The 25,643-nt window shown below is 35.3% G+C and overlaps 2 protein-coding genes across 11 annotated transcripts in view; one reads left to right on the top strand and one right to left on the bottom strand.

The window, feature by feature from the left end:
- Dnm1l (dynamin 1 like) overlaps nt 1–14,183 on the top strand; it is a 55,805-nt gene extending 41,622 nt beyond the window's left edge. For 3 of the 9 annotated variants that reach the window (XM_013362296.4, XM_005334037.5, XM_005334035.5), the window contains 9 exons: nt 165–254; nt 2,843–2,935; nt 7,111–7,167; nt 7,795–7,872; nt 8,180–8,212; nt 10,064–10,240; nt 10,361–10,470; nt 11,919–12,078; nt 12,355–14,183. In XM_013362296.4, coding sequence (XP_013217750.2) covers nt 165–254; nt 2,843–2,935; nt 7,111–7,167; nt 7,795–7,872; nt 8,180–8,212; nt 10,064–10,240; nt 10,361–10,470; nt 11,919–12,078; nt 12,355–12,411 — 855 coding nt within the window. In that variant the 3' untranslated portion in view covers nt 12,412–14,183. The remainder of the gene's footprint in view (nt 1–164; nt 255–2,842; nt 2,936–7,110; nt 7,168–7,794; nt 7,873–8,179; nt 8,213–10,063; nt 10,241–10,360; nt 10,471–11,918; nt 12,079–12,354) is intronic. The other 6 variants (XM_005334041.5, XM_013362295.4, XM_005334038.5 and 3 more) reach the window with 3 other exon arrangements.
- On the bottom strand, nt 41–25,289 carry Yars2 (tyrosyl-tRNA synthetase 2). 2 transcript variants are annotated; one of them, XM_078014910.1, is made up of 6 exons: nt 24,466–25,289; nt 23,494–23,661; nt 18,668–18,823; nt 18,184–18,354; nt 15,709–15,977; nt 41–10,287 (listed from the first exon to the last, which is right to left on the bottom strand). In XM_078014910.1, the coding sequence occupies exons 1-5, from the start codon at nt 25,245–25,247 to the stop codon at nt 15,818–15,820; spliced, it is 1,437 nt and encodes a 478-aa protein (XP_077871036.1). In that variant the 5' UTR covers nt 25,248–25,289; the 3' UTR covers nt 41–10,287; nt 15,709–15,817. The 2 variants fall into 2 exon arrangements, with proteins under 2 accessions (XP_077871036.1, XP_077871035.1); XM_078014909.1 differs by having other exon boundaries at nt 41–237.
- Nucleotides 25,290–25,643: the final 354 nt, after the last annotated feature.

Genomic DNA, 25,643 nt, shown 5'->3' with positions numbered 1-25,643 from the left:
TGGTGGTTTCATAGGGAGGGAGAAAATGATGGGATAAAAGTTCTAATCTGTAGTTCTTTTATTTAAGTGATTTGTAATATAACTTCCAAAATAAATTCAGTATTTCAGTACTATTCCATTAAACAAAGTAGACTGTTACATTTGTATTTCTCCATGATTTATAGGAATTGCTACGGTTTCCTAAGCTTCATGATGCCATAGTTGAAGTAGTGACTTGTCTTCTTCGTAAAAGGTTGCCTGTTACAAATGAAATGGTGAGTTATTGTCACAAGTCATTGTAAGTACTATTATAAAGGGTGGTTGCTTTTTATATATAGTATTATGGTTAGTTTAGGCATATTTCTCAGTGTCTTGGGAAGCAAAAAAAAAAAAAAAGTTAAGTTTCAGTCTTATTTCAAAGGAAATTTTTCAATAATTCAAGTGCAAAGTGCATTTTTCTTCCCATTTTAATCATGGGCTAGCCTTTGCAGCCACAAGTTTTCATGAGAATGGAGTTATTATTGAGGGCTGTGAACAGCTTTGCTCTATTATGTGGTACTACTGATTTTAGTTCTATCTTCAGCCTCAATAAACTGAACCTTTATAGCAAGCTCCTATTGTAATTGTGAAGTACATCAGAGTAATTGGGCCTCTTCTGCAGTTTGCTTGTCTGATGACCTAAAATACTTCTGTGGGTTGCATCTGTCCACCAGAAAAATAAAAAAGCCGACAGAAGTATGAAATAAGCATTTGAAATTGCCCTTAGCGTCTAATTAAGAGTTTTGTCTTCATTCTGGTCTCTAAAAATGCACTTGGGGCCTTGGTTGGAGCCCTAGTGGAGGTTTATTGAGATAAAATCATCCTTGGAAACAGAATATAAGTTCTGTTACTTGGTTATTACCCAGTAGGAATAACTGTAGGGGCCAGGCACAGTGATACACAACTGTAATCAGGACTGACTTGGGAGCTGAGGCAGGAGGATTGCAAGTTTGAGTCAGCAACTTAGTGAGACCCTTTCTGAAAATAAAAAGTGGTAGAGTACCCCTGAGTTCAATCCCCAGTACCACCAGAAAAACAACAAAACCCCTGTCAGATTAATATCTAAGACCAAACTTAACCTGATCTCAAACTCTGTACCTACATAACCCAAAATCATTGGAACTTCATTTGAATAGATCCTTACAGTCTGTACCTGTAGTGCTGTTCTAATATATGAAATTTATCAGGACAGTACAATACAAAAGATAGAGGAATAGATTTAAGTTTATTCTCTTTAGAAGCCTCAGGAATTTTATAGAAGGCTGGAGAAATTAATTTCAGTTTTTTGATTACTGTCTCATTAGATTTTGAACCAATTAGTTTTTCATAATTAAAACTAATTAGTCAATACCTAAATATATTCTTTATTCACATAAACAAACAAATAAATAAATAAACAAATAAATAATATATTCTTTATTTAATAAAGTTAAAAATTTAAAACTTACATGTGATTATGCACTGTGTTTTTGTTTTGCTTTTTTTGTGGTAGTGGGTGTTGAACCTAGTGGTACTTTGCCAATGAGCCATATCCTCAGATCTTTAAAAAAGTTTTTTCATTTTGAGACAGAGTCTCACCAACTTACCTAGGCTGGCCTCAAACTTATGCTCCTGCCTTAGTCTCCTGAGTTGGTGGGATTATAGGCATGTGCTACCATGCCTGGTTATGAACTGTTTTCTTATTATTGAACTAAAACTTTGACTGGAATAATGAATTATCTTAAGTTTGAATAGCAAAGTTGCCTATCAAAGGCTTGGAACTTAGATTTATGTCAGGTAGATAACTTATTTTTTTTTCTACTAGTAAAATACATCTAAACTAGCTTAATGTCATTTTTCTTCCTTAGAAATGCAATTTTCTTTTCTTTTTGTGTGTGTGGGGGGGCGCGGTACCAGGGATTGAATTCAGGTGTACTTGATCACTGAGCCACATCCCCAGCCCTGTTTTGTATTTGATTTAGAGACAGGGTTTCATTGAGTTGCTTAGCACCTCACTTTTGCTGAGGCTGCCTTTGAACTTGTAATTCTCAGCCTCTTGAGCCACTGGGGTTATAGGTGGGAGCCACCAGGCCTGGCTGCAATTTTCTTTTTAAAGAGAGAGAGAGAGAGAGAGAGAGAGAGAATTTTTTAATATTTATTTTTCAGTTTTTGGCAGACACAACATCTTTGTTTGTATGTGGTGCTGAGGATCAAACCCGGGCCGCATGCATGCCAGGCGAGCGCACTACTGCTTGAGCCACATCCCTAGCCCTGCAATTTTCTTAAACTTTTTTAAAAATTATTTTTAGTTATATATGACAGTAGAATGTGTTTTGACATATCCTATATAAATGGAATATAACTTCCCATTTTTGTTATTGAACATGATGTGTAGTTACACTGGACACATATTCATATATGAGCATAGAAAAGTTATGTCTGATTCATTCTACTGTCTTTCCCATTCCCATCCTCCTATCCCCCCGCAACTCAGCCTTGTCGAATCTAGTGAAACAGCCCCCCCGCCATCCATTGTGAGTTAGCACCTACATATCAGAGAGAAGTTTCAGCCTTTGGTATTTTGGGATTGGCTTATTTCACTTAACATGATAGTCTCCAGTTCCAGCCACTTATCAGGAAATGCCATAAAGAAATGCAATTTTCAATGCTGAAATGCAAATTTAAAAGGTAGAGCAAGTAACATTATTTGGCATAAGATTTATCAGTGGGAGTATAATTATTTAGGCATGACTTTCTTTTTTCATCATTGTCTGTATAATAAGTCATATGTAAATTTTCCAAAGTAAAATTTTGTATAATACCCTAATTTTATTTTATTTTCTAGGTCCATAACTTAGTAGCAATTGAATTGGCTTACATCAACACAAAACATCCAGATTTTGCTGATGCTTGTGGGCTAATGAACAATAATATAGAGGTAAATATAATTCAGATTGTCTTTTTTCAGAGATAGAAATCTTTTATAACTAAGTTATATCAAAACTTATCATGGGTTAACTATAAAACAGGTATGTCATAATAGTGTCTGTTATATTCCAGCAAATATGCACCTGAGGTCATTACATTGTTTTCTTAAATTTAATTCTCAAAATTAAATAATGCCTTGGAGGCATTATTTAATTCTCAAAATTAAATAATGCCTTGGAGGCATTATTCTTATTTTCTGCTTAGGAAAACAAAAACCAAAAAACATTGTTTTAGTGTCAAAAGACTGCCTGGCTTCATTTCAATAAGTGTTGTAATTTATTCAGGTTAAAGTATATAAAACAAAGTGAATGTTTAAAATTGTTTACATTTGGCTCTGAAAGCTGTGAAGGAAGTATTTCAAGAAAAGCAGAGTACTCTTTACTACTATTGAGGTGTATGCAAGGACCTTCTGTCCATATGAAGTTAATGTAACAAGTTGGAATAAGATCTGAGAGTCAAGACTGATGGCTACAGCAGTTTATCCACAAACTGTTTTTTACTTTTTTTTTCTTCTGACATTTTTCTCCAAGAACACATTATCCTGCTACTCCCTAATCTGGTAATATTGAGTCCCCTTCAAATCATACCTCCCCTTCTGCATATGGGTAGAGAGATTATAAACATGGAATTTGAGATCTGGAAAGGACCCTGAATTATCTTCAGCTCTTTGATTAAAAACAGATGAGGAATCAATAAATGGGATGGATTCAAATTAAAAAGCTGCTTAGCAAAGGAAACAATAATGTGAAGAGAAAGCCTATAGAGCGGAAGAAAATCTTTATCACATGCACCTCAGATATAGAAAGAATTAAAAAAACTTAACACCAAAAAAAAAACCAACCCAATCAATAAATGGGCTAAGGAACTGATCAGGCACTTCACAGAAGAAATAGAATTGATCAACAAATATACAAAAAAATGTTCAATATTTTTAGCAATTAGAGAAATACAAATCAAAACTACTCTTAAAGATTTCATTTCACTCTAGTCAGAATGACAGTTATCAAAAATACAAAGAGATGGGGCTGGGGATGTGGCTCAAGCGGTAGCGCGCTCACCTGGCATGCATGCGACCTGGGTTCGATCCTCAGCACCACATACCAACAAAGATGTTGTGTCCGCCGAGAACTAAAAAATAAATATTAAAAAAAAATTTTCTCTCTCTCCTCTCTCACTCTCTCTTTAAAAAAAAAATACAAAGAGTTACTTTAGATTGGGTAGAGGGGAGAAGGGAGGGGATGTAGGGGTAAGAAATATAGAATGATGATGTTGAGGATGTGGGGAATAAAGTACACTCATATATTACTGGTGGGAATGCTAATTGGTGCAATCATTATGGAAAGCAGTATGGAAATTCCTCAGAAAACTTGGAATGGAACCACTGTTTGACCCAGCTATCCCACTCTTCGTTTTATACCCAAAGAACTTAAAATCAGCATATTATGCTGACACAGCTTCATCAATGTTTATAGCAGCTCAATTCACAATAGCTAAACTATGGAACCAACCTAGGTGCCCTTCAACAGATGGAAAAAATATATATATATATATACACGCACATATATATGTATGTACATATGTGTGTGTGTGTGTATATATATATAGAGTATTACTCAGCCTTAAAGAAAAATGAAATTATGGCATTTGCCAGTAAATGGATGGAGCTGGAGAGTATCATGCTAATCGAAAGAAGCCAATCCAAAAAAAACGAAAAGCTGAATGTTTTCTATGATATGCAGATGATAATTCACAATGGGCGGTGGCTAGGGAAGAAAGAATAGTGTTATTTTAGATTAGGGAGAGGGGAGTGATGGAGGGGAGGGGGTATGAAGGTAGGGAGGATAGTTGAATGAATCAGACATTATTACCCTATGTATATATATGTAACTATTCAACTGGTGATATTCTACATCATGTAGAACCAGAAGAATGAGAAATTATACTCCATAATATATGATGTGTCAAAGTGCATTTTACTGTCATGTATAATAACTAATTAAAACAAAAAAGACAGATGAGGAAACTGAGGCTCTTAATTAAGAACAACTATTACTTCAGTATTTATTTTGCTGAGCTCTGTTATAGGAAACAAGCACCTTCTCTTTAATAGGTATTTTGAACTATTTTTTTACCTACTAGAGCTGTAGGTTTTCTTAAGACTGTCACTCAGAAAGTAGACTAGAGGGAGTGAGGGGAGGGTTAGGATTGTGGGAATGGGAAGGGTGGAAGAATGAGATAGACATTATTACACTATATATATGTATGATTACACTACTGGTGTGACTGCATCATGTGCAGCCAGAGGAATGAGAAGTTGTGCTCCTTTTGTGGACAATGTGTCAAAATGCATTCTGTGCATTCTACTGTCATGTATGACTAATTAAAACAAATTAAAAAAAATACAGAAAGGAGACCAGTAGAATAGAAGAAGGGGATCAGGGAGAGGGAGGGGAGGGAAACGAGAGGTACTAGGGAATGAAACTGATCAAAGTATACTGTTTTATTGTGTGCACATATGACTGTATTATAACCAATACCACTGTTATGTATAATTATAATGCTCCAATAACAAGGGAAAGAAAAAGAAAGTAGATAGCAGTTGTTTTAAAAATTGGCACATGTACTCTTCCTTAGTTTAAGGATTTAGTTCCTATAACATTGAAATCAACTTTTCTTGGAAAACTTTATCTGGAACAGTTTTGTTATACTGATAAGGTCATATAACATAGTTTCAGATCAGTATTTTTCTACAAACGAATATGCCTCTGGTTTTAATGACTACCACGGAGCTTTAAGTAGATATTAGAAATACTACAGCTTTAAGTAGATATACTTGTAATTTTTATAGTAACCCTCTGAGGGTAGATAGTGTTGTTGTTAGATTAGGAAACTGAGGCTTACTAGAGTTGGTAACCTGTCCAGTTAATAAAGCAAGTAAGCCAGGTCTGCCGGGGGCCAGGGCTAAGGTCATAACTGGCTAGGGTGAAAATTCCCATCCTCCAGCTTTTCCTTTATATCCCTCTCACAATGTACATTTTAACATGTTAACTTTTTATTATCTCTGTAGTTTATTCTCACAGACAGATTGTTAGAATCTGTTTAATTCTGGTATTTTATAATTGTTAACTTCCCATGAAAAAATTAAAGTGGGCCAAATTTTTATTTAGCCTAACTGCTCTTCTACTGTATTTGAAGATGCCTTGTGAGAGAGCTGTTCATCATCTACATATCTACATGATCTTGCACTTGTTATGATATTTGGACACAGCAGATGCTCAGTACATATTGATTTGAATTTAACATAATTTTTATAGCTTTGTTCCATAGTTAGACAAATAAGAGCAAATTAGAACAGTGAGCAGTGATCAATGTGTTAAATTAGTGAAGTTTCAGAAAGTTCTGTTATAAACATTATTTCCTGGATACAGTTTAGAATTAACAGACTATTTTAAAGAATAACCTCAATCACAGATACTTTTTCTTTTTTTTTTTTTAAAGATAGAGAAAGAGAGAATTTTTTAATATTTATTTTTCAGTTTTTGGTGGACACAACATCTTTATTTTTATGTGGTGCTGAGGATCGAACCCAGTGCCCGGCGCATGCCAGGCGAGCGCGTCACCACTTGAGCCACATCTCCAGTCCAACCACAGATACTTTTTCAAGTGACAAAGTAACAGTTTTGTTGTGTGGGAGTTGTCTGAATTTAATGCAAAGGTGTGTAGGTTAGAGTGACTTTTAAAGGATTTAAGTTTTCTGTGATCTACATGATATGCTGAAGGCTTTTATTCCACACTTACGTGGGAACATTATAAATCAGTGTTTTTTAGTGGGAAAGGGAAGAACATGTTGGTCCTTTTCTCCTATTAGAGAATTCTGGTATAGGGAGCACTGTTACTGATGTATTATATCCCTCAAGTGTGCTGGGGCAGAAAAAAAATGATTGAGAGAAGCATTGGGTTAAATAATTTATTTGTTTTAAAATGTAATTATGGGATGAGTCCTAACAGTGAGAGGCTATATCTATAATTTATGCCACACTTTTCAACTAAGATGAATATTTTTTAGTAGTTGTAAATCTCAGTACTCTGATAATCACTTTTGGTTTACTTGGTTGCACTTTATAGGAACAAAGGAGAAACAGGCTAGCAAGAGAATTACCTTCAGCTGTATCACGAGACAAGGTAAAAAACCCAGTATTTTTAAAGCATATTCTTAATTCCTAAAGACGGATGGGTAAGCCTCAAGAGTATTACTCAGTTCTAGAAGTAATTTTTTTTCTCTAATACTCCATTGGAACTATTTAATTGTTTGAATAAAGGTATGCAAGTTTAAAATAGGCTTTGAGTAATCTAAAGGTAATGGCATTTAGGATGTATTGGAATAAATATTTAAAGGTGGCTTTTAAGTGTCAAGACTTTTTTTTAAATTAATTCAGTCAATGATTTTATTACAATAAGGTTTCCTTGGAGTGGGAAGACAGTATGCACATTAACAGGTTTTAATTACCAGGAATAACCATAGAGATGATAAATTAAAGTATGTATGGAAATCTGTTACCTTATTAAATGCTAAAAATGAATTGGATTTGGATTTTTCTTAGGCATTTATTCATCTGAAAAAAACTCAACAAAGATGATAATTATATAGGAAATAAGGCAGAATAAACAATTTTATGTCCCACAGTTACTTTGTTTTTCATGTTATTTTACTATTTTGTTACAGAGGGGAAACATTTTTCACATTTATAGAAAGTTTCTGAATGCATTTTTGGCATCCTTGATTTTTTTCCCTGCATTTTTTGCCTTTAGTCTTCTAAAGTTCCAAGTGCTTTGGCACCTGCCTCCCAGGAGCCCTCCCCTGCTGCTTCTGCTGAGGCTGATGGCAAGGTCTGTTGCGATTCTTAATCTAAGCCTGCATGCCTAGTTGTTTCGTGCAACATAATCTTCTGGAAACAATACACTGAAAGAATACTGATATGGGATATTATGCTTAGGTCATATCATTTTAGTATAATTGAAATTTTAAAATTATATAACAATGCATACTTTAAGATATTGGTGCTTTTGCTTGCAGTATAGATGTACACAGAAAAAGTAATTTAAAGAGGAAATTATCCTTCATTTTTTGAATTTCAAGCCATTGATATCTAAATATTGCTTGTTAAATTGCATGTTTTAACATATCTTTTAACAGTTAATTCAGGACAGCAGAAGAGAAACTAAAAATGTGAGTCTTTTGCTTCAGAATGGAAATGTTGATATTTTTGGTTTTCACTGAACACTGTCTTCAAAACCACTGAGGAAACTGTTTGTATAGTGCCATCTATTTCTTGTTGTCTGTGTTATGTTCCTAATGGTCCTTTTATCTAACCCTTATAAGATGGCATGAGTCCAGTTCTAACATTGTTTTAATTAATAATAGGCTTTCCTACTGTTTTCTGTTACTTTCAAGACTAGTTTTAAATTTTGCATTTTGATGGCAGGGAATTAAGACTTCAGAGATGGAAATTGTACTTTTGGACATTTCCTCTTTAAAAGGTTCTGAGATCTGTTCAAGACTAATGGATAATCTCCTCTAATGCTGCTCATGCTTTCCAATTGTGTGTACTTTTTACTCAAAATATATAGCTTATAAATATGTGCTTCGACAGCTTAAGCAAATTTAAAACAAATGAGGACTATGAGAGTTTGAGACTACTGTTAATCCTTAATAACCATTTTAGTGGAAAATTAGATAACATGTAAATTATTCGGAACCATTCCTATTTCTGGTTTTTCTGCTTTTTAGTTCCCTTCCTTCCTTACTAGCCAGATTTAAAGTTCTCTCAGCCACTGTGTTAATATTAACATATCATTGAAATTTTGCACAAGTTTTATTTTATTCATGCCACTGCATTCATGGAATGTGCTCATTTTCCTTATAATTTCATTTGACTTATCATTCTTGTTTCTTTAGCAAGCACTAAAATATAATTACTCATTTTACAATTGTATGTATAATTAAAATTTGTATAACTTAAGCCCTCACTTAGAAATAACTCACTTTATGGGCTGGGGTTGTGGGTCAGTGGTAGAGTACTTGCCCAGAATGTGTGAGGCACTGGCTTTCTCAGCACCACATATAAATAAATGAATAAAATAAAGATCCATTAACATCTAAAAAGAAAGAAAGAAAGAAATCACTTTAACATACTAGAGACAGATTTTGGCCAGTGTTAATTTAGAATAGTACTTTAAACTGCCATTTTTGTAACTACCATAACACTCTGCTGCTAAATTTATATAATCAACCTTTAAATCCTAATATCTTAGTATTTTAAAAATCTCTGAAATGCTGATGACTCATGCTTTTTTCATTAAGTCATTTTTTCCAGGCTACAATGTTGCAGAAGCAGCTGTATTTAATAAGAGCAGTAGATTTCTTTCAGGGGATCTTTTCTCAGGAGGGAAGATGTTGAGGGAGCTTACAGTGTTTGTTATTCCACAATTTAGGCAGCTTGAAGTGACTATCAACCTAAGATAAGGAGTTTCTACTTTTACCTCGTGGTGTTTTGGGTGACTATTAGGAATGTAAACCAATTTTGAGAAATTATAAACTCTTCAAGTTTGGAGATATCAGTTCATAGAGCTTTAGGTGAGGTCATAGATTGACAGTGTTTTAAGATGACTTTGAAGAGAGAACACAGGGTAGCAGTTCTGTTTTCTGTATATGCTTTTAATAAGTAGTTTTATTTTATAAGGGCAGCATATACTTTTTTCACAGTCTAGTATTAGAGGGGTGGGAGAAGGAAATTTTTGAAAAGACAGCAAATGATAAAGAAGAAAAAGGGAACTAAATAGGTCCTAAATTGGTCAAGGCTTTGAAAACAAATTTAAAACAGAACTTGTTATTCTGTTCTCTTATTCAGTAGCTCAGGTTTCTAGTTATATGCTACCCATCATCTTTCTCTGACCCTCTTTATCTGGAGTTTTCCAGATGGATGCTGGATATGTGTTCTTGACTACTATCAAAGAAAGTAGACTTTGTTAATGTCAAATATGATATGGTTGGTATAGGTTTTGGAACATGTTTTTTCAGGTTGCACCTGGAAGTGGTGGGGTCGGAGATGGTGCTCAAGAACCAACAACAGGCAACTGGCGAGGAATGTTGAAAACTTCAAAAGCAGAAGAGTTATTAGCTGAAGAAAAATCAAAACCAATTCCAATTATGCCAGCCAGTCCACAAAAAGGCCATGCTGTCAATCTGCTGGATGTGGTAAGCCATGAGAATTTGGTTTAGGTGACCAAATTAGTAGGCAGACCCTTCAAAGATAAAAGGAATTAAGTAGTAAGTCTCAAAAACTTTTTAGTAATATTTCCCCCTTACCCCATTTAGCCCGTTCCTGTTGCACGAAAACTATCTGCCCGTGAACAGCGAGACTGTGAAGTTATTGAACGACTCATCAAATCATATTTTCTTATTGTCAGAAAGAATATTCAAGACAGGTTAGTGTTTACTTAATATAAATTACAGACTGTAATACCACTGAATGAGTTCATCACCTGTTTTGAAAATATATGTATTTTAAAAATTTTAAGTTAGCTTTTTAAAAAATATTTTAAAGTTGTTGATGGACCCTTATTTATTTGTATGTGGTGCTTAGAATCGAAACCAGTGTCTCACACATGCTAAGCAAGCTATAACCACTGAGCAATAACCCGAGCCCTAGGTTAGCTTTTTATCCTAAGTCAAATGGATTCTCTGATAGACATTGAGTAACTATTGCAGCAAGATTTAGATAGTCTAACATAGACTGACCTGATGTTATCAGAAAACGCTATTAATAGATATTCTTTTGTTGCATTCATTGCCACATTGTTATTTTAAAAGTTTTTTTCCTAAATTTAATGTTGTAACTTCATTAATTATTTGATTCTCTGAAATACCAAAACAAACCTCTTCGGGAAATACATTTTTTCATTCTAATTCAGAATGCTTTTTCTTGTGTTCACTGCCTAATGTTGTTTCTTTGGTGTTGCATGTGATGTTGTTTCATGCAGTAATAGAGATGAAAATCATTTAGCTTTGTCTATTAGAAAATATTCTGTATGTAATTTGTGGGAATCTGTTGGAGGTAAGAGAAATCTGTACAGAGGAATAAAAAGCCAAATAACCTGGTAATTCAAAATCGAAAGTAATGATTTTATCTGTAAAATCAGTTATCTTTTCACCTATAGAATCTTTTAACTTATAGCTCGTGGTAGGAATAGTTATTTTTACATTGTAGATTGAACAAAATTCCAAAAAGGCCCTACTTTTGTTTCTCTGATTGTCCCTATCTTCTACAGAGGTCTTTGTTATTTTTAAGAATTTAAATACCTTAAAATTGACTGTTTAAGTGTACTTTACAGTGATTTTTAACATCTTCAGAAAGGTATATGATGCTAACAATTAATTCTATGACATTTTCATTAACCCATAAAGAAATCCTGTACCTAATAGCAGTGACTTCTCACCCTCAAACCACTGACTTAACATCTCTATGGATTTGTCTATTCTAGACATTTCATATATGTGACAACATACTAATATGTGGTCTTTTGTGTCTGGTCTCTTTTCACTTATCACATGTTTTAAGGTTCTTCTACAGTGTAGCATGAATCAATACTTAATTCATTTTTATGGCTGATTAATACTAGGTTATATGGAGATACCATATTTTATGTTTCCATTCATCAGTTTGAGATAGGAGTTTTTCACACTTTTTAGATATTGTGAATAATGACAGATGAAAAAACATAAAATACCAAGAATTTCTTATGTTTGATTATAATTATGCAAAAATTTGAAGGGTAATTATGCATTAAGGAAATATTCTGAGGCCAGAACCTAAGTCAAAGTTTTTAGAAGTAGAATTTTTACCCAGAGTTCATAATTTGGTTTTGTTTTGCAGTGTGCCAAAGGCAGTAATGCATTTTTTGGTTAATCATGTGAAAGATACTCTTCAGAGTGAGTTAGTAGGACAACTGTATAAATCATCTTTATTGGATGATCTTCTGACTGAATCTGAGGACATGGCACAGCGTAGGAAAGAAGCAGCTGATATGCTAAAGGTAGGTATTTCAAGTTTTTTCAAATTTTTTTACTTAGATTGTAGATATACTCATTCATATAGTATAAAATACATTCTGATCCTTAGATATATAGTTTTATATTATAACTGGGTTTTTTGTTGGTGGTCCTTAAATAGATTCAAATTCCAGAAGAGGTATTAGTTAGTAAAAATCTACATAAAAAGTGGAGCAGTTTCTCTACAAAGTTCAGATTAACTTCTAAATATTAATGTAAATTTAATAAGCATTTAAAAGTTTTTATTTCTTTTAATGTAGGCATTACAAGGAGCCAGTCAAATTATTGCTGAAATCCGAGAGACTCATCTCTGGTGAAGAGAACTATGTAACACTGAGACTGTTGACTCGAAACCTGCTAGTTACTGCCTACTTGAGTAGAATTTTATTTATGAACTCCTGTGTATTGCAATGGTATGAATCTGCTCATGTGAAGATTGGCTATACACTGAAAAGTATACTCTGCATCACCGAACAAATCACATTTAATCCAAATAATAAATGGCTGTTTCTAAAGTTTCACAGTATATGTATATATATATATACACACACACACATCTCTCTCTCTCTCTCTCAACAGTTTCATTTGAACTAACTGTTGGTGTTCTAGTTGTACAAAGCAGTTTGTCTGTGGATAAAGATGACCCGTGTAGTCTCTGTTAGTAGTCTTAAAGCTGCTGCAATAGTTCTTCAAGAAGAAAGCAGAAGACATTTCGTGAGACTTATAATGCATGCACTGTATAAACTGACCTGGTTTTGAAAGATGTGGGTTGGCAAGTTCCTCACTGTATTCCACCTGTCCTTCAATTTAGTTTTAAAAAATCTATGCAGCCTTTGTTGTTAATAAGAAAGCTGAATGCGTAAGAGAATCTGGAATACTGATAAAGATGCAGGGTACATACTGTGCAGTCACATAGCCCTTCCCCTTCTGGGTCCACATTGCCTAGTGCATTAAACTTAGACCTGAAAACTAATTCTCTGCATTGAAACCATGCAGACTTAAATTACTTTGTAGACTCAGTAATGATGGCCAGTTCCTTAAAGCTAACCAATGACAATAAAATTACCCTTAGTTTGCAAATATAGTAATAGTAATTTAGATATATCTTTTAAATGGGACATTAACATCAGGATTCAAAATTCACTAAAAATAGACTGATTTTTAAGTCCCACTTCAATTTGTTGGTAATAGGTACTTTTGCTCCATACCAACAAAATATATTAGAATAGTGATATGAAAATCTGACGGAACCTTGTTAAAGAAAAACATCTAGACACACCTACTTCTAAAGGCATATAGGATATTAAATTGCATTCAGGGGGTGAGAGTGAGGTTTACAACTTGGTGGAAGTTGCCAGGTGATTCTTGGCATGACCTACAAAATTAAAACCTTAAAGATATGTAGAAATGTCTACTCCATCTCTAACAGATTACACAGTAAGTAAAAGTTGTATTGCAAATATTAAACTTTCTTTTCGGGTTATGACCAAATATTTGTGAAGAATTACTGGCAGGAAAGATATAGTATGTTAATTTATGGTACCCATTTACTGAGAAACAACAAGCTTGCAACTGATAGATCCCATACACATATAAAACAATTAAAATCAGTCTGACATATGGTACTACTTTGAATCTGTTTACAGTACCAGCTTGACAGTGGATGCATGCTCCCAAAATGTTAGCACATTCAAAAACAAAATCACTCTTGTCACCATTGAAGATCAGTTTTGAAATTATAGCCACCCATGATTTTTTTTTTTTCCCAGAGAGATCAGATGACTATCATTGTAGCCTTTGAATTTGTAAGGGAAAAAAATTATAATGCACCTTTCTCCAGCACAGATTTTAAACTGAAAAATGTTAGCTTTAAAAACATGCTATGGTAATGCACTTGCTAGTACTACACATTTTGTAAAAAGAAAAAAAGAAGCAAGAAACTTTTGGAAAGAAACAAGCCTTCCTTTGTTGGCCCTTAAACTGAGAGAGGTTTCTGAAGTGTGGAGATGATCTCTGGCATATTTATAAATGATACCTGTATGTTTTTGCTGTGTAAATAAAATTGCTGGTATGAAATGATATTTAAAAAGTTTGTCAATAAATGAATTCTTTCTAATTTGTCTCAGAGACAGGTTTAACTATAGCTTTTTAACATCTAAATCTACTTTAGAACCCAACAGTACAACTTACATTGTAATTAAGGTTTTATGACTTTCCTATTGTCTTTCACAACCACTGTTATATCTCCATTTCTGCATTTGTGCACCAAGTAATCCAGGTAGTGGATAGCTGGAATCTGAACACGAAAGCCAAGCTATGTGGCATGTAAGGTTTTCAGAAGAATTCTGATCATTTTGTGTGTTTCCTTTGATCCTTGTAGAAATGATTTTTCAAATGTGGAAACAGTTCTGGAGAATTAATATGTCTAATGTATGCAGAGCTGAACTCAGTACAGATTCCAAATTTCCAAATCCAAGTTTGACCTGAAAATTTCCCTTACCTGGATATCTTGATGTTCTCACATGATTACATTTTTGGTGAAATATTTACATTATTTTACTTCCTTGGTTTTATGATTTCTGTTTACTTGAAGTTATAATCTACCTGGGAACAGATGAAACTAACTGGAGACACAGGAGGCTGTGGGAGGAGGCTCGCCAAATTCAAACCCAGCTGCAGCCATGTGGCAAGGCCCTAAACAACTCAGGGAAACTCTGTCTCTAAAAAATGTAAAAAAGGGTTGGGGATATGGCTGGGTGGTTAAGCACCCTTGGGTTCAATCCCTGGTACAAAAAAGAAAAGAAAAGAAAAAAAAAAAAAGAAATGCTACCCTTAGGAATCCACTGACAAAAGAAGGCTGTGAATAAATAATACTGAAACCATAAGCAAGAGACTGGAACATTGAATTAGAAACTTTCTGGAAAGTCAAGTATTGATTTTTGTGTTTTTTTTTTTTTTGAGAAGAACTTGTAAGTTATTTATAATGTTAGCTATGGCCTCATCTAACATTTCTCTTTTTTTAAAGGAGAACTCTGCTTCTTAACAAAAAAGCCAGAAAATTATGTTTCCAATAGGTTTTCCATTTCTAATACGGACACCAGAGATACTGCTAATTTTATAACAACTATGTAATACTAGTAGGATCAGTGCTCAGTTCCTGACAAAAAAGTATCACAATTCTTTTGTTCACTTTTTTTTTCTTTGGTACCAGGGATTGAACTCAGGGGCACTTGATCACTGAGCAACATCCCCAGCCCTTTTTTGTGTTATTTAGACACAGGTTCTCACTGAATTGCTTAGGGCCTTGCTAATTTGCTGAGGCTGGGTTTGAACTCTCAATCCTCCTGCCTCTGCCTCCCGAGCTTCTGGGATTACAAGTATGCACCACCATATCCAGTTTTTGTTCATTCTTATCACTCCAAAGCAGAACAAGAATGATGGGGACATAGAAAAGGCACCATTTAGTTTTTTGTAAAGCAGAATCTTTAAAATATTAATCCTGGGAATCATGGTTTTCTGTAGTGGTCCTTAATGTTTCTGCCATCAGGAAATAAACCATCATTAAATAAACAACTTATTTATTAACCAATCTGTAAAATAATTAAATTACTCACATTGTGAGGTCTAATATATACTCCATTCTCTGTTTTTTGTTCTGAAGCCAACCTTTCATGTTTTGAGAATGAATGATGGGTAAGTTTGAACAACCAAAAGGATTTTTCATCATAACTGAAGCCATTTTATAATGTAGAAATTCCTTTTTCCTATTTTAAGTAAGGAAAGTCCATTCTTGAGAATATGTTGTCCAACAACTAAAACACACTCGGGATTTGTTACTTGTCGATGATTTATACTGACTCCACCTTCTGTTATCATTCGATACCTAAAAATAGAAACGTTTAGTAACTAGAGAGATCAATCACTGTTGACCTCTCCCCCAAAAAAGATACATCACTATTTCACTTAAATTTCAGAAGCTCTTTAAGTTTAACCATTTAGCACTGAATTTTTTACACTTCATGTTCATTTGATTTGACTCTGCCTCCCTTTAATGACCTTCAAAAGAAGCAAATAATAGGCAAACAGTAGGTTTCTTGTTTCATGGATAAAGAGAGGTAGGTTATTTCATAGCTTTTCACAGAACTATCCAGTTTGATAGTGCCTTTAAAAATTAAGATGAACAGGAATGAAGGTTCATTTTCTGGATAGCCTGATACCCACCCTTCTTTAGGGAAAAAAGTCAGAAAAGAAACTTCCAAAAGAGAGACAGCAATGGTGCTTTAGTAAACTACCTCTGAGACACAAGACAACTATAGGGCAACCTACAAAAGTGTAGGTTGCTTATAAAATCAGGGCGAGGGTCGTGGCTTAGTGGTAAAGTACTTGCCTAGCACGCCTGAGGCACTAGGTTCAATCCCCAGCATCACATTAAAAAACTAACAAAGGTATTGTGTCCATCTATAACTAAAAAAAGAGAAAAAAAATCCTTACAAATTACATTCTGAGACAGCAAAAAATAGCAAATTGTTTAAAAGGAAAAACTTTATTTCCTTTTATTTTAAAAATAAAGAGGCTAGAAAGGTTTTTTTTTTTTTAAAGAGAGTGAGGAGAGAGAGAGAGAGAGAGAGAGAGAGAGAGAATTTTTAATATTTATTTTTTAGTTCTTGGCGGACACAACATCTTTGTTGGTATGTGGTGCTGAGGATCGAACCCGGGCGGCACGCATGCCAGGCGAGTGTGCCACCGCTTAAGCCACATCCCCAGCCCCTAGAAAGAGGGTCTTGAAAGTATGAAAGAAAGGCAAATGTTTTTTCTTATAATTAACTATATGGCATTTTATAAAACTGAACAATAAAGGACTTTCTATTTAAAGACAGTTCTTTCTTTTAAAGGAAGTATTATTTTAGGCTGTTTCCAGATCATGTACCATGTTCATATTAATTAATTCAATTTAATTCAATTAATTAATTAAAGCCATTCATTATGAAATGGATATCAAGAGCTGAGATAGCCTAGCTCTTTTTCTCTAGTAAACAAATACACAGATTGACCCTAGTTAGTTTATATAATATAAAAATACAAATGAATATTACTTAGAACCCTTTCTTACCTAAGTAGGAGTAAAACTTTCAGTATCAGAAAATACACCATACAAAAGAATAAATGCTTCCAGAGTGAAGAAAATTCTTAAAAACCGAAGAGTATGTACATAGAGTAGAGTATATATGTATATGATACTACCATCAAATTCAATGTATATTAAATAAACTAGTATATTAGACAATGGGGAAATTGGGGGCTCAAGGATAGAGGCAAATAATCCAAAACAACTGAAAGAGCAAGTATCAAATATAACAAATGTCACTCGTAACCATGAGCTGATAACTATTTGACTTCTGCTCAAAGAAAGTCCTGAAGATGAAGCACTCCAGGTCTTATGACTAATGCTTTCCTTCTACATTTCCTTCCTCAATTTTGAATGAACAAGTGTCAATTATATGCCAAATTACTTTTTGTGGAGCCAAGTATTATTCCTTAATAGTATGGGTTAACTGAAATTTAAAATATTCTACCCACTTACTGAATAAGAAAAATGCAATTCCCAAGGAGAATATTATATAGTTTATATTACCAGCCTCATGAAATTCTATCCTGTACTTATTTCATTTTAAGAAATTCAACTAATATTTTAAATAGGTTGGGAAACTTCTACTGTTCCCCAAAATAATGAGGATCAGAATATGAGAGGGATTGTATGAATTTAATCACTTCTCAAATTGTAACCGTGTCCCTCAGCTGACTAATCCTAGTGCATTTACTAAACAAGGCAGTCTCTCCAACACAAGATCTCCCATGCTGAAAAAATGACTTAACAAGAGAGAAGTATAGAGTACTGTACTTCACAGAAAAATGTATGGTATTTTCATAAATACTCAGTTTTTATCTTATTCTTGGATCAACCTAACTTCTATAAGGAATGAAATGCCATTCAAGCATTCTTGGGGAAACACCCTGTCTGGGAACACATCCTATAGAATGTCACATTTAATCATGAATTAACTGTGAATCAAAAAATTAAATAACCTTACCCTCGGGGACCATCTGGAATGGCATTTGCTTTGCGGCATGTATCTAGGACACTTGTTCCAGGGTCAAGAACTAATTCAGAAAATGAAGCTTCTTTAAACAACTCTTTTAACTCTTGATCCGACATGACCTCTAGTGCATCTATACTACTATGATAAAGGGCTTGTGTACACCTGAAAAAAAACATTTAAAAGCCACATCATGTAAGTGCTTAATCAAATACATATTCTAATACTCATTACTCTAATAATGGAGTGTCCACTATGTTGCAAACAACAAGTTTTTCAAACAGCAGCATCTATCATGTATAATTCATAAACTTCATGCAAGATAATCTTTCCAATAAAGAGGGACGATTTTAAGTACTTAAGTCAAATGACAATCCTTGTCAGTGATAAATGACAAGATAACTGTAAAATAGCTCTAAATTTTCTCAAGTTTATCAGATAAATAACTTTGTGAGGTGTTAATTATTCCAAAGGCTACCTTTTAGCAGAATCCAGTCCTTCTCGTCCATGAACAAGCTTTGTTACTTCTGCAGCAAGTCGTTTCTGAGCACTCCGCTTTTCTGGTTCTTTGACATGCAGCTGCATAATATGGTCAATCTCCGGAAGAGGCAGAAAAGTGAAGAGTTTTAGGTACCTTTAGGATAAGAAATTAAGTGTTACACTTACATCACACACTTAATTTTTCTTTCCAGTTCCCTTACTCTTTAAAGAATACTTTGCTTGGGCTGGGGTTGTAGCTCAGTGGTAGATCACCTGCCGAGCATGTGTGAGGTAATGGGTTCACTCCTCAGCAACACATAAAAATAAAGAAAGGTATTGTGTCCATAAAAAATAAAACATTCGGGCTGGGGTTGTGGCTCAATGGTAGAGCACATGCACGAGACCCTGGGTTTGATCTTCAGCACCACATTTAAAAAAAAAAAAAAAGTGAAATAAAGGTATTGTGTTCAACTACAACTAAAGAACATTTTTAAAAATAAAGCATTAAAAAATACCTTGCTTTCTTTTAAATTATTTCTAAATGTGAAAATAAATGTTCAGAAATGTACTAAAAGTAATAATAGATATTTATGCATACACCAGTGGGACTGAAGAAATAATACTATTTTGCTATATTTGTTTTGATCTTTTTCTTTTTTTAATACTAGGAATTGAACCCAGAGACACTCTTACCACTGAATTTCATCTCCAATCCTTTTTAATTTTTTAATTTTGTGGCAGGGTATCACTAAGTTGCCCAGGCTGGCCTTGAACTTGTGATTTTCCTGCTTCAGCTGCCCCAATCACTATGATTATAGGAATGTGCCACTGTGTCTAGCTCTATCTTTACTTTTTAAAAGGAATAAAATGATATAGATCTAAATGAAGTTCCCAGCCCCATAACATTTCCTTCCTTGTCCTCAAAGATAACTAGTAATCTAAACTTGTGTGCATCATTCCCAAGCATGTTTTTATACTTTTGCTTATGTGCATGTATCCACAAAGTATTGTATAAACACATAAATGACATAGTATCATTAAATAAATGATACTAATAATATCATTCTTATATGTATACTCTTATTTAACCTTTTTCTTTGGTGAAATATAACACATAATAAACATTAATTACAAACATATAGCTAATGGATCACTATACAGCAAACATCTATATAGCCATCACTTTGATTAATAACACTGCCTCTACCTAATGAAGTCCAAATATTTCATATACAAAGTAACGAATCTGCTTTTAATGATAATCACTTTTCTTTTCTTTTAACATCTCAGTATGCCTTCTTAAACAGCATCACTTAGTTCCCCCCACCCTTTTCTTTTTTAAGCTGGGATCTTGCTAGGTTGCCCAGGGTGTCCTCAAATTCCTGGGCTCACGTGATCCACCTGCCTCAGCTTCCTGAATATGTATGACTACAAATATGCCATTGTGTGCAGCAAGCTTTGCCTCATTTTAAGACTATATGAATTAATGTAATTCTGCAACCTGTACACTCAGAAAAATGAGAAATTATATCCCATCTGATTCAAATGTATGATGTCAAGATCATTGTGCTGTTATGTGTAACAAATTAAAACAAATAAAAAAAAGAATACTGAGAAAACTACTCAGATGTAAATATGAATGAATGAAATATAGAATGTATTTTTGTGTTTGGCTACTTTGGCAACTAAGTTTAGGAGATTCATGTAATGATGTTACATGTACTACATCCCATGCTATGAATACTCCATAGTACATTTACTTATTCTGAGTATTTGTGTTATTTCTATTTTTGGACAAATGCTAATATTGCATCTCTGAATATCCTCACTTATTTCTCTCACATGTGCACTAACTTCTGTTGGGTATGTACCCAGCAGAGGAAATGCTGGATCATAGCTTACTTACACATTCAATTTCTCTTTTTAAAGTGGCTCTAATTTTATTCTTTATTCTTCCACCACCATGGAACATTTTCGCCAACTGTTATGATTTGGATGTAGGGTCCCCCAAAAAGCTCGAGTGAGACAATTTGAGAGGGTTCAAAAAAGGATTGGATTGTGACAGCCTTAACCTAATCAGTGAATTAATCACCTGATGGGATTGGTAATTGAAAGCAGGTAGGGTGTAGCTGGAGGAGGTGGGATATTGGGTGCATAGCTTCGGGGTATATATTTGTATCTGGTTAGTGGAGCTGTCACTCTGCTTTCTGATCATCATATGAGCTGGTTCCCTCTGCCACACTTTCCCACCCTGATGAACAGCCTTATTTCCAGCACTGAGGAATGAAGCCAGCTTTCTACGGACTAAAATCTCTGAAACTGTGTGCCTTCAAATAAACTTTTCTTCCCTAAAATTGTTCTGGTCAGATTTTCTTAGTCACAGCAGTCAAAAAGCTGACTAAAACACCAACACTTGGCATTGCTAACTCTCATGGTTAGCCATCATAGAGGGTAAATAAATGTACCTCATTGCGCTTTCATCTTGCAGTTTTCTTCTTAAGGCTGAGGGCTTTTTTTTATGCTTTTGGCCTTTTGGAGAAGAACTTTGCGAAGTGCCTATTCAAGTCTCAATTTTTCTGCTGAGTTCTTTTTCTCATTGGCTTTGAGAAATTATTTTAAAAAATATTTATTTTTTAGCTTTAGGTGGACAGAGTATCTTTATTTTATTTTTATATGGTGCTAAGGATCAAACCCAGCGCCTCATGCATGCTAGGCGAGCACTCTACCACTGAGCCACATTTCCAGCCCTTTTGAGAAATTACAAGGTCATCAAGTACATATACTAAAAATAACTAAAAATAACTTCTCCTACTGATTATAGTGACTTTTGCTGAACAGTAGATCTTTATATTCTAATTTAGTCTGATTTAGCAATCTTTTCCTTTTATGTCCCTCTTAAGATCTTTCCCTATCCCAAACTCATGAAGCTACTTTTCTATTTCTAGGAGTTTTACTGTTTTGTCTTTTATCATAGTTACATTTATAATCTATATGGAATTGACTTTCGTATGCAATATAAGGTTGTTTCATTTTTTCTTCCACATCTAATTATTCAAACAATATTTACCGAAAAGACTGTCTTACTCTATTCTCTGCAGTGCCACCTTTGTTAGAAATATGCTAGTCTTTATTCTCTAATTCATCCCATTGGACTCTTTTCTTAACCTTACATTTAAACTTATACTTCAAAGTCATTTTTAGAAATAATGAGTGAGTTTAGTAGAGTTGTCAGATACAAAATTAATATATAGAAATTAAGCTGTCAGGGACAGTACAGTGGTGCACACCTCTAATCCCAGCTACTCAGGAGGATTGCCAAGTCTGAGGTCAGCCCAGGAAACTCAGTGAGAATGTCAAAATAAAAACAAAACAGGGCTGGGGATGTGGCTCAAGTGGTAGCGAGCTCGCCTAGCATGCATGCGGCCCGGGTTCAATCCTCAGCACCACATACAAACTAAGATGTTGTGTCCACCAAATACTAAAAAATAAATATTAAAATTCTCTCTCTCTCTCCCACTCTCTTCCTCTCTCTCACTCTTTCTTTAAAAAAAAAAAAAAACAAGGGTTGGTGATGTAGCTTGGTTTTAGAACACCCTGGGTTCAATCTTCAGTACTGGGTAGAAAAAAAAAAAACCAAGAGAAAAAAAAAAATCAATTGTTTTCCTATATATTAGAACAGAAAGTAAATTTTTCAAAAAATATCATTTCCCCCACCCTGCAGTGCTGGGGGTTGAACCCAGGGCCTCACACACGCTAAGCAAGCACTACTCTGCCACTGAGCTACATAAGTAGCCTAATATATCAGATTTTTTTCCCTTAATATCTTTATTATTTATTTATTTATATGTGGTGCTGAGGATCAAACCCAGCACCTTGCACATGCTAGGCCAGTGCTCTACCGCTGAGCCACAACCCCAGCCCCTCATATATCAGTTTTTGATACATTAAAACACTAGGACTCTATCATCAAGCATGCTAAGAATAAATCTAAAGAAAAAAATACACTTAGTTATTATAAATTTGCAATAAGTCATGATATCTTCCACTCTGTTTTTCAAAATTGTCTTGGCCAATTTTTTGTCCTTTTTATTTCCAGGAAAATCTTGAAATTTTTTGTCAAGTTTCCTATAAAAGCCTGCTTATATATGATTGGGACTGCAATGAACATACAGATCAAACTGAGAACTGATATCTTCTTATATCATGAATTTGGTATAACTCTCAATTTATGTAGATCTTCTTTATTTTGCTCAATAATGTTTTCTGATATTCTTCAGAAGAGTCTTAAACATTTTAAAAGAATTATTTCCTAAAATAAAAATATTGTATCTTTAAAATAATTTTTCTTTGTTGCAGGTATATTTGCTTTCTCATTATGCTCTTTCAAGAGTATAATGCAATGTGAATTAATGAGAAAAATCACTTTAAACGTGTTTATGTTACATTCAAGAAGGAAACTGTTTTATCTTTTATCATAGAATTATACCTGTGAGATGAACAACAGAAAAATAAGCATAGTCAAATTTAAAATCAAAGGAGGGGAAAAAAAAGTAGAGCATTCAAGGGATAAACTCCTTGCTAGATATGGATAAAAGTAACTTGGCTGTAAGTTTTCTAGTCAACCACTGTGGTTGTCTGTTTTAATTAACAAAAAGTGTCTAGAACATAGTTAAAATTAGAGTTCTAAAATATAATAGTTTATGCCTTAAATAAAAATCTAAGTAAAAAATTCCAAGGAACTCTAAAGAGAATACTGGAATTCGAAGAATAAAATTATATGAGCTTATGACATTAATTTTTCTCAGCCAACTATTAAGAACTCACCTTTCAACAGAATCATCTTGCAATCTCACAAAGAATTGATACAATTCAAATGGAGATGTCTTATCTCTGTTTAGCCAAACAGCATTGCCAGCAGACTTTCCCAGCTTTGCTCCAGTTGTATTTGTAATTAAAGGAACAGTGATTCCAAATACATCTTCTCCAGTCAACCTATACATAAAGACAAACTTCATGATTTGCTTCAGACACAAGTAGTGGTAGGCCGCCACTATTCACCCTTCAGATTTCAGCCTGGTTACTTGCTCCAAGAAAATGTGACCTAAATCTGTATTCTTTTCTCTGTTATATATTGTGACAGCACTCACCCTTCATTTGCATTTGTCATTTTGTCATCCTGGGACAACTGCACGTGTAACTTGAGCAAGCCAAGTAAGTGATTTTGAAAGGTCAGGAGGAAAGACAGAAAGCTGGGTGAAGGGGAGTCAGGAGGAGGCACTCACTAAAGGGGTTGCTTAAAGGGGCATTTAAATGAGTTTTTCTCAGTAGGACATGGGTTAGCTCTATACTTCATCTTTTTCAAAAAGAGAAAGTCATTAAAATCTACATTATTTGGCAAATATTTGGAGTTGCAAAAAAAATTTATGAGATGCCAATTGGAGACTAGAACTAGTTTCATGGAGAGTGAAAACTAAAGCAAAGTCTGAGGCCCAGTTACCGAAGCCAACAAAATAATTTTCTCAAATAAAAACAGGGCGATTTAAGTGAAACAGTCCCAATTTGAATCTTGAGTAGAGGTCTATTTCCTCTTAAGTTTTGGAATACGCCGCCTGCTCTTAATACCCTTAATTCAGCCCTTTAGTTCTCAATTGCCAGTGTCATGAACCCCCTTATGGATCCTTAATAAGGATAAAAACCAATAAGGGCTTGAATGAAGGGCAGCATTCCACCATTCTAGTCAAGAATTACAGGGTGCTAATGTGTAAAGGTAGTTCCTGGATTTCTAAAGGCGCTTACTTGTGGATAAACTCGTATCCAGACATGATGTTGCCCAGCTGATCAGACCCACCCAGCTGGACCCGGCATCCATAACGCTGGAACAGGTAATAGAAGTCATAGGCCTGGAGCACCTGGTAAAAGAACTCGGCCAAGCTCATGCCCTCGGGGCTCTGGAGTCGCGTCTGCACGCTCAGCCGGCTCAGCAGCGTGCCCATTCGGAAGTGGCCACCCACAGCTGCCAGGAAGTCGACCAGGTGCTGCTTCTGGTACCAGGCCGAGTTGTCCAACACCGTGAAGCTGCCCCAGGTCCGCCCATCAGTGAAGAGCTGCTGGTGATTAGCCGCCAGGGCCTCAAGCCCGAGGCGGAGGGCGCGAGCGTTGGCTCGTACGCGCTCCGCATCCAGCGCCTCGCGCTCTTTGGTTCGGCCGCTGGGGTCTCCCAGGCGCGCGGTGGCGCCTCCCACCAGCGCGATCACATTGTGGCCCGCTCGCTGGAAGTGAAACAGGCTCAACAGCGCTAGCAGGTGCCCCACGTGGAGCGAGTCCCCCGTGGGGTCGAAGCCGCAGTAGATAGTCTGAGGAGAGTAGCCCGCCGCGCTACGGTCGAACAGCTGTGGGAGCTCTAGCTTCGTACCCCTCTCGGGGAAGAAGTCCTTGAACAGACCCCGAGCCTTCTGCGCCGCTAGTAAACCCTGAGCGCCCGAGTGGGCCTTGCGCAGCCCCAGAGCCAAAACTCCTGACAGGCCTGGGGTCCCAGACCACCAGCACCGGGAAAAGCACCGCAACATGGGCGCCGCCATCTTGGCGGCGGCACGAAGGGAATGCTGGGCTCTAAGAGGCCCGCCACGCCCCTCAGTGCCCGCCTTTAGCAGCTCCTGTAGTGTTTTTCTGCGCATGCTCGGGAAGGGCGGGAGGTGGTTACTTAGTTACGGAACCTGCGTTCTGCAGTCCCTGGAGTTCTGATTATATCCATTCCAGCTAGTTGGCTTCAAGTGGTCACTAAAATGTAATTTCCTCATTTTCCATGTGGATATGTTTATAATAATAGTTCCAAACTCACAGCCCTTTTGTGAGGATTAAGGACTAAAGCACTGGGCACCTAGCACTCTACAAAACGTTAACTTTGTAAAAAGTTGTGCTGCACAAATTCTTTGAAGCCTTGTTTCTCTGTAGAAACCTGCCTCAGGGGTTGTGAA

This window comes from Ictidomys tridecemlineatus, chromosome 6 (genome assembly GCF_052094955.1).
Source record: "Ictidomys tridecemlineatus isolate mIctTri1 chromosome 6, mIctTri1.hap1, whole genome shotgun sequence".
NCBI lineage: Eukaryota > Metazoa > Chordata > Mammalia > Rodentia > Sciuridae > Ictidomys > Ictidomys tridecemlineatus.
This window is presented reverse-complemented; position numbering and strand designations above follow the sequence as displayed.

What these genes read in the sequence shown, in the direction of transcription:
- Yars2 (XM_078014910.1), bottom strand. Translation starts at nt 25,247, where the DNA reads ATGGCGGCGCCCATGTTGCGGTGCTTTTCCCGGTGCTGGTGGTCTGGG. An exon ending in GGATACGAGTTTATCCACAA is followed by an intron (nt 23,662 to 24,465) that starts GTAAGCGCCTTT and finishes CTTTATGTATAG; the next exon opens with GTTGACTGGAGAAGATGTAT. An exon ending in CAAGATGATTCTGTTGAAAG is followed by an intron (nt 18,824 to 23,493) that starts GTGAGTTCTTAA and finishes CTTATCCTAAAG; the next exon opens with GTACCTAAAACTCTTCACTT.